Source organism: Lipotes vexillifer, unplaced genomic scaffold, assembly GCF_000442215.2.
Source record: "Lipotes vexillifer unplaced genomic scaffold, Lipotes_vexillifer_v1.1 scaffold241, whole genome shotgun sequence".
Lineage (NCBI taxonomy): Eukaryota > Metazoa > Chordata > Mammalia > Artiodactyla > Lipotidae > Lipotes > Lipotes vexillifer.
In genome coordinates this window covers 2,314,165-2,323,030 of record NW_006784922.1, presented here as the reverse complement: position 1 = coordinate 2,323,030, position 8,866 = coordinate 2,314,165, and the positions used below count along the sequence as shown (strand labels likewise).

General features: G+C 39.2%; 1 protein-coding gene across 1 annotated transcript in view; it reads left to right on the top strand.

The window, feature by feature from the left end:
• MCCC2 (methylcrotonyl-CoA carboxylase subunit 2) overlaps window positions 1-8,866 on the top strand; it is a 63,868-nt gene that overhangs the window by 44,203 nt on the left and 10,799 nt on the right. Inside the window, 3 exon segments of the mRNA XM_007472369.1 lie at window positions 2-64; window positions 3,686-3,758; window positions 6,676-6,756. Coding sequence (XP_007472431.1) covers window positions 2-64; window positions 3,686-3,758; window positions 6,676-6,756 — 217 coding nt within the window.

The following is an 8,866-nucleotide window of genomic DNA, read 5'->3' as shown; positions in this document are numbered from 1 at the left end:
TCCTGCTGATGAATTGTATGGAATAGTTGGTGCCAACCTTAAGAGGAACTTTGATGTCCGAGAGGTGTGTAAAGTGGAACTGTGAGCCGTAGCTATGCTATCATAGTTTATGACATGTTTAAACTTTGAACTATAAGCTGTGTGTATCCATTTTCAGAACTGAAGTCTGTTTTAGATATGTTCATCCCTAAACTAAGGGACTGTTGTGGGTCTCAGTAAGGAGTGACATATAAGGGAAAGATATCTTACTAAAAGAGAGGTCGGGGGGAACCTCTTAATTACTGGAAAGTTTTCATTGCACGATGACTAAGCTTGCTTTGTCCATATTTAGTACTCCATATTCCTGTGGACATTAGGATTGATGTAGCACAACTTTATAATTTCCAGCTATTTCTTTTTTGGGTTCTTATTTTGGGAAATGGATGAAATGTCAGTAAGTTATTGAAAGGAAAAATCATACCCTTTTAGATCAATATGACATGAGCAAAGATTAGACATTTGATTGCAGTTGAAGATGTTGCTATGGTTACAGATTGTCTTCTGTAGTTTAGATTGACAATTTTTAGTGCTTGCATAGAGCATGTAGTCTTTTATTTTGTTCAGTATCCATATCTGGTGGATACTTTCTAAATTAGGAAATTGTCCTAATATCAGATTCTGTGCCTTAATATTTTGTTATGTTTCCCCTTGACTATAAAACTATTATGTACTAACTGTGAAAAATACAAAAAATACAGAAAAACATAAAATTGCTTGTAATACCACCATGCAGAGAAAGCAGCCAATATTTTGTTTTGGCTTAGTGTGTATGTATACATTTTTATGTAGTTCAGATAGTATATACATACATATATTGATATATATATTTAATTCTACTTTTTCCATTTTAAATTATAAACATCTCCCCATTATTTAAAACTTCATGAAATGTTTTTTGTGTTTAAGTTCTGATTCTTATATTAGTACCTGGTGACATGGTAGGCACTCAGTAAATATTTTTTTGGATGAATTGATGAATGTAATATCCCATTTATGGATATGTACAAATATTTATTTAGGCAATACCCTATTATTGTTAGAGGGTCTTAAGTGCTGGATTTTAATGGAGCTTCAACTGGTACTTCACTTTAGCAAGGTAATTTAGTTAACTATAAGTTTTAGAATTAGTTTTTTTTTTTTTGCGGTACGTGGGCCTCTCACTGTTGTGGCCTCTCCCGTGGCGGAGCACAGGCTCCGGACGCGCAGGCTCAGCGGCCATGGCTCACGGGCTCACGGGCTCAGCCGCTCCGCGGCATGTGGGATCTTCCCGGACCGGGGCACGAACCCGCTTCCCTTGCATCAGCAGGCGGACTCCCAACCACTGCGCCACCAGGGAAGCCCCTAGAATTAGGTTTTCAGTTTGACTTTTTAATTAATTACAGGCATAGAAAAAAATGGCACTTACAAACTGATGTGGCTGAAAAATGAGTTGTTCTAATAGTCAAGTTTTCTAGGTGGCTAAGGATTCATTCTTTCAAGCATAATCACTTTTTTCATTTATTCCACAGTATTTATTGAGTGCTTTTTCCATGAAGGTATTGTTTCAGGCACTAGGGGTACAGAAATGAGCAAAACAGATGTGAATCCATGCCTTCATGGTAATTCAATTTCATTTTAATGGATATCTTTTTTTTTTTTTTTTTTTTTTTTTTTTTTTGCGGTACGTGGGCCTCTCACTGTTGTGGCCTCTCCCATTTGCGGAGCACAGGCTCCGGACGCGCAGGCTCAGTGGCCATGGCTCACGGGCCCAGCCGCTCCGCGGCATGTGGGATCTTCCCGAAACGGGGCACGACCCCGCGTCTCCTGCATCGGCAGGCGGACTCTCAAGCACTGCGCCACCAGGGAAGCCCAATGGATATCTTTTTATAAAGATAGACTTCTGCCTTCTTAAATTGTATCCTGGATTTCTACCTTTTGCTGATTCATGTTCATCATTGTGATGTTAATTTATTATATTTTTCTGTAATTGCAAATAAGCCTTGTATGGAGATCTTACTAGTATATGGAGCTGTGGGACAACATTGAGATATTAATTGAAAAACCCAGGTTCTAGTTCTTGTTTCTCTAGTCAGTGGTACTGGAGTTGAACCTCTCTGAGCATTGATTTCTGCTCCTAGAAATAGGAGTAGTGCCATATGATATGTCTGCTTCCTAAAGTTTGAGTCTTTGTGAAGAAGAGTTAGTATATTTTATGTGGCTGAGTGGACTTCATCGTAAAGCAAATAGAAGGGGGTTTCAGGTTAAGTGGCCCTAGGTTGCTCTGACCTTTTAAGTGGCTTTATCTTTGTGTGGAAGAATGGTCGTCGCTATGTGTTTGTTTTTCAGAAGGTGTAATTTTGCAGCCACATAGCACTTAGACAAGTGTTATATCCCCATTATATTATTTGACCTTTTAGGAAAGTAACTAAAACATAATTCAAAGTAAGCTATTCACTCATTTTTCAGCCTTTGCAGCTTATAAAATAAGGCTTTGATTGATGTGGTAAACAGGAAAAAGGAAGCTCAAACTGGATAGAAAAAATGATGTGTAGCATCTAAAATAGTTTCTGAAAAAATTTGGAATATGCTTCATGTTTAGAACACTTTGAAATAGTCCTGATGTATAATGATGAATATGGAGGATAAACTAGTAACTTTGACTCTGTGTAGATTAATTATGTGTGTGTGTGTGTGTGTGTATCAGATTCAGAATCAATGAACCTTTTTTGAAGGCTTAATAATAATAGCTACCTTTTGATGAGTACCAGACAATGTTATTAGCTCTTAAGTATTATTATTATTGTTATTACTTTTTTTTTTAAACAGATGATGAAACTGAGGCTTCAGGGATTTTAAGTAACCAGGCTGTGACTCTAGTTTCCCAGTGGTAGAGCTGGGAGAAACTGGGAGTCAGAGCTGGTTTTTAATCTCAGCATTATTTTCTTAGGTTCCTTTGTTACTAGTTCATCATGTCTTCACAACTTTGTTCCATCTTTGCAGAAGTGAGAACCGAGACTCAGAGGGGTTAAATGCCTTACTCCAGGACACATAAATCAATAAATCATATGTTATACCCTAGGTTGGAGCCTAAGTCTTCTGACTGTAAGGCTGGACCTTGCTTTCTTTCTTCTTCTTTTTTTTTCTTAATAAAATCTTTTAATTGAAGTATAGTTGATTTACAATGTTGTGTTAACTTCAGGTGTACAGCACAGTGATTCAGTTTTATATATATATATATATATATATATATATATATATTCTTTTTCAGATTCTTTTCCCTTATAGGTTATTACAAAATATTGAGTATGATTCCCTGTGACATGTAGTAGGACCTTGCTTTCTGGTTGAATCCCTGACTCTCGGCCAGTACATTTGACAGCCTCTGAAGCTGTGAGTCTAGCAACAAGCCCATGTAGTCTCTGTGCTTCTCTGGTATACAACATGGAGCTGTTGCTTTTATAGTGAAGTGTACAATCAGGGCCCAGGATGACTTCAGGGCATTAACCCTGCATATCAAGTGAAATTCTGTTGAGAAGATTCTCTGAGTAGGGTGAAATTTTGTGAAAGTGACAACTTCATTACAAATTTGTTTTCCTTACAAATAAGTTGAATGCAAAAATTCTTTTATAATATAATTGCTCAGGGACATTGTTATTTTTCCTCTTAGGTCATTGCTAGAATCGTGGATGGAAGCAGATTCAATGAATTTAAAGCCTTATATGGAGACACATTAGTTACAGGTATAAAGATGAAGAGCTGAAAATGTGAACATTTTATGCTGCTTTGAAAATAAGTGATCTCTTGTCTCACAGCCCTGATGCACTTGGCATGAGCTTTGTTATTTAGAGCGGTATAAACGTGTGAGTCAGTACTCAAAAGGAGCTGTTTTGTAAAGATCACTTGTAGCTGAATGCCTTCGTGGAGCCAGAATTTAAAATAATGAGGGCAAGATGCTCTGGTCCAGACCATTATTCTGTGACTTTGTAGCATTAGCTGTATAAAAAGGCTCTTATCATAGTAAAATTAACAAAAATATTTGTAGTTTTTAAAATTTCTCTGGATGACTATAATTATTTTGAAAATTTCAGCACTGTCTTCTTTATTCTTTAGTCTTCAATTCGACTGTGAAGTTCTGTGTGATGTTTTAGTTTCCCAGAAGACTGTAGACTGAGTTAAACCTTCTCACCGCCTCTGTGTAGGTCTTATGTTGATCCACACAAAGACTAGATTGAGAATACAGGACAGAATACCAAGTCTGAAAAAACAAAATAAGAATGTTTATAAAAGTTAATTCATTCACCTAAACTGTTACGTTTGTAGGCCTTTGAAGAAATATTTGAAACATAGACACCAGGTCCATAGTAATCTATTTTGGACAAATGGCAAAACAAATTTGGGCATTTTACTTGGTCTTAAAGAAGCTCCAAAATGTAGTAGTTAATCTGAGGACAGCATATCAGAGTAGAAAAAACAACTAGCTGCAAAAATCCAAATTGCAAATATACATTGAGGCTTAAGGATAAGTCACAGCAATTTCTCCTGGTCTGATTTATGAGCAAGAGAAGGGTTCACACTGGAAGTGGAATTTATGTGTTTGTATTTAGGTGTTTAAGTGATTAAGAGCTTTTTCTTTGATATATAGACAGGATTTGTCCCCAAATAGTTCAGGATGTAACCCTCATTTTGCAGCAGTTTAAAACAAGTCAGAACTGTTTCTGCTTCTTTCTCAGAGATGGATGGGCTGTCTTTGTCATCTGTTTTTATGTATTTGCCCTGGACTTGCTAAAATACTTGTGGTACCTTTGCCCCCTAAAATACCATGGGTAGATCTACCAGATGGTAGATCTCCATCTCTTCTTGTCTGTACTGGAATTCAAATAAGGTTTGGGTGGCGGGGGAGTGAGAGGGAGAAGAGAGGAATGAGAGGGCGAAGGGGGAATGAGAGGGTGAGGAGGTAGTAAGAGAGGATGAAAGGGGGCATGAGGGGGAGGGGGCATGAAAGGAGGAGGGAGGGATGAATGCGGGGGCCATGAGTGGGAGTGAGGAGGGAGGACAGATTTTTGTAAGGATCAGGTGTCTCTGGCAGTTCTTACAGCTTTCCTCCTGCCCCCGCACTTGCCATAGGTAGGCCTAGGAGTTTCGTAGACATTTTGCTTACTTGTGTGGCCGATAGGAAGTTAGTGAAGGTGCTCCCTCCATGGGTGACCCTAGTGTAGTGGGGCATGCGCCGTACTCAGCAGGACTAAGGGTGGATGGAAAGTTTAAACAGCTCACAGGGCAGAACACCTTCAGGGGTAGCACCGTGCTGCTGAGACACGTGCTGGATTCCCAGCTCTTTTTATGGGATGGGTCAGGACTCAGAGTGGATTGTTAGAACTTTGGGGAGGTTTGCCCCTTTTTGAATTGCCTCTGTAAGTGGCAGTGCCATTTAGGGTGTGTAGCCTAGGGTTTTGGCTGGGATTTTAGGTCTGAAAGACCAAGAGAAATCAAGGTGACCAGCAAATCAGTGTTTCATTTTAACATATTAAATAAACATAAGGATTTAAAAAAATAAATCAAGACAAAGCCAGAGTAAAGAACAAAAATAAGTTAAAAAATTCGGTGTTCTGGCTTGTCAGTAGGTTGACATTCTCTCTTACCCATTCATTCTTCGAGCACCTGCTTTGTGTTGGGCGGCCCATGCCGCGGGTCTTAGTGGCAGCCTGTCCAAGCTTGAGCTTGGACACAGAGCCTGGTCCAGGAACTTTGGCATTGAGCTTCCTGTGACCCCTCTCACAAGCACAGTTTGTTGGCACTTGGCTTCCAAGTATTTGACACCTATTTATAGTCAAGTAGGTTTGTTGAAAATCACTCTTGGGACTTGGGAATGTCTCTAGTCACGTCCTTCATATTTACAAAATAGCCTCCTGGAATCACCTAAAGTGTCTACTTCACAAAATAACAGGGTTTGCTTCCCCCTTTTTCTTCTCTCTTATTTCTTGTGTGTGTGTGTGTGTGTGTGTGTGTGTGTGTGTGTGTGGAGTGGTAGTGGAAGTGATAGACAAAAACAAAACTTGTGGAAAGGAGAAAGAAAAAGATGCAAACACAGAGAAAATGAAAGTGTGGTGATTTATTCTTCTAAGCTTAACTGGATTTCTTACCTTAAACTCGGTTACCACCAGGCTTGACTGCATTCCTGCTTTTTAAAAAAGTGTGTCTTTGCTGAGTTTATCCTTTTTATTTCAAGGGCCTGTCATTACCTCAGGCGTTTTAAGGCAAGCTAGTCACCTGAAACTGGCCGATGGCTCTGAACATTGACCTTTAAAGGGATCTGTGTCTCTGATTTGTTCTATATAAGAATACCCTTCGTGTCTGGTACATAGTAGGCACTCATATATGTTACATGCATGAACGCATGACACTAATCCAATCATCTAACCAAACTGGTTGGTCAGACAAGTGGATAACTTTATAGGTAACATACCCCTTTCAAGAAAGCAAAAAACCCAGACTCCAGTACCTTAGAAATAAATTATGCCATGAGCTATTTTGTACCGTAGACGAAATCTCTACATTTTAAACATTGATTTGAAATTAAACAATGTATAAATATGTCTGTTCGTTGTGAATTAAAAGCCCTCTGAAATACATACATCTTTTTTTCAATTTTCTTTTGAGGATTTGCTAGAATATTTGGATACCCAGTAGGTATCGTTGGAAACAATGGAGTTCTCTTTTCTGAATCTGCAAAAAAGGCAAGTACTGTTAAAAACGTTTCAAGGTTTTTCTGTTTTAATTTAAACATTATCAAGTAATGAATGAAAATTATCGCATAAAAGCTTTAAAATATTTAACCAGATGCCTCAGCAAACAGAACATTGTGTGCCTATACGTGTGAACATGTATGTGTGTGCGTGTTAAATGTTTGAAACAGCTTTAGGGAGGTTTATGTGAATATGATGAACTGTCTTGAGCACTGTTAAAAATACAAATGTTTGTTTTAGGAAAGTTCTTTTAATACTTGAATTATAACTGCTGTGGATGATGTATACATTTTCTAAGAATATAGGAATACTTGTCTTGAAAGTGTTTCATGCATTCGAGGGGTTCAAACATACTATTCCTATGGTTCTGAGACATGACCTGCTCTATTCTATCCCATTATCAGTTTACCTTGATTATATTTTCACTTTCTGGAAACGGAAAGATAGTGGGTCTTGTTATTGAAGCTCTGGTTTTAAAAGAGGGAATTCGTGAATATATTTTGGCTTAGTATTCAATTTCATACATCATTGTCTCAGATTTACCTAAACTTGGATAAATGTAATTCATGTACTTATTTGATAAAATATTTTCTTAAGAAAATAAAAAAGTTTAGCCCTGTTTTTCGTCTTCAAATGATAGAGTGAATAACAAGGTAAAAGTTCTCTTACTGAGGCAGATAACAGGCAATTAAGCACTTTCATACCCTAATTAGGAAGAATTTGTCTTTGGCAGAATGTTTTATTAGTAAAGTTAGTCTCTGGATTTTGCTATTCATTATTGTTCCCCCACTGAGATTATAAGACGAAAATAAGAGAGTAAAAATAAAGAAAATAAAAGTCACCTACATTCATGCCAGAAATAACCTTGAGTAACATTTTATTATGGTTCCTTAGTTTTCCTTAGTTTTTTCTATTCCCCCTCTTTTTTTTTTTTTTTGCGGTATGTGGGCCTTTCACTGTCGTGGCCTCTCCCGTTGCCGGACGCGCAGGCTCAGCGGCCACGGCCCACGGGCCCAGCCGCTCCGCGGCATGTGGGATCCTCCCAGACCGGGGCATGAACCCGTATCCCCTGCATCGGCAGGCGGACTCTCAACCACTGCGCCACCAGGGAGGCCCCCCCCTCTTTTTTTAAACAAAATTGGTTTTGCCATATATAGAGAAGTTTTGCTGGCTTTCACTTAATAGTATGTATAGTGAGCGTTTCCAAAATATTAAATATTTCTAATACACTGACTTTTAAAAAAAATTTATTTAATTTATTTATTTTTGGCTGCATTGGGTCTTTGTTGCTGCGTGCGGGCTTTCTCTAGTTGCAGTGAGTGGGGGCCACTGTTCGTTGCGGTGTGCGGGCTTCTCATTGTGGTGGCTTCTCTTGTTGCGGAGCACGGGCTCTAGGCGTGCGGACATCAGTAGTTGTGGCTTGTGGGCCCTAGGGTGCAGGCTCAGTTGTTGTGGCACACAGGCTTATTTGCTCCGCGGCATGTGGGATCTTCCTGGACCAGGGCTCGAACCCGTGTCCCCTGCATTGGCAGGTGGTTTCTTAACCACTGAGCCACCAGGGAAGCCCCTAAAACACTGACTTTTAATGACTATGTAATATACTTATTTCAATAGAGGGTATGTCAGACTGAGGCCAACAAACACCGCCTTGTTTTATTTGTCGGCTTGTCACAGATAAATCCAGGGGGAGAGCTATGTTTGGCCTCTGTCTGACATTCCATTTGTTGAAGTAAGCCCCACAAGTCTGTGTGATTTCCTCATTCTTGTATTTGAGGTCGAGCAATTGCTTTGCAATCTTGTACTTGCCAAGGCATTTCCAGCTAAGTTAAAGGCATCTGCAAATAGAGAGTTAAAATATAAAGGAAACAGCTTTAAGTGTTTTCTTACGCACATAATCTTTAGAAGATAGGGAAAGGAATAGTTATATATATATATATATATATATATATATATATTTTTTTTTTTTTGTGGTACGCGGGCCTCTCACTGCTGTGGCCTCTCCCGTTGCAGAGCACAGGCTCCGGATGGGCAGGCTCAGCGGCCATGGCTCACGGGCCCAGCCGCTCCACGGCATGTGGGATCTTCCCAGACCGGGGCACGAGCCC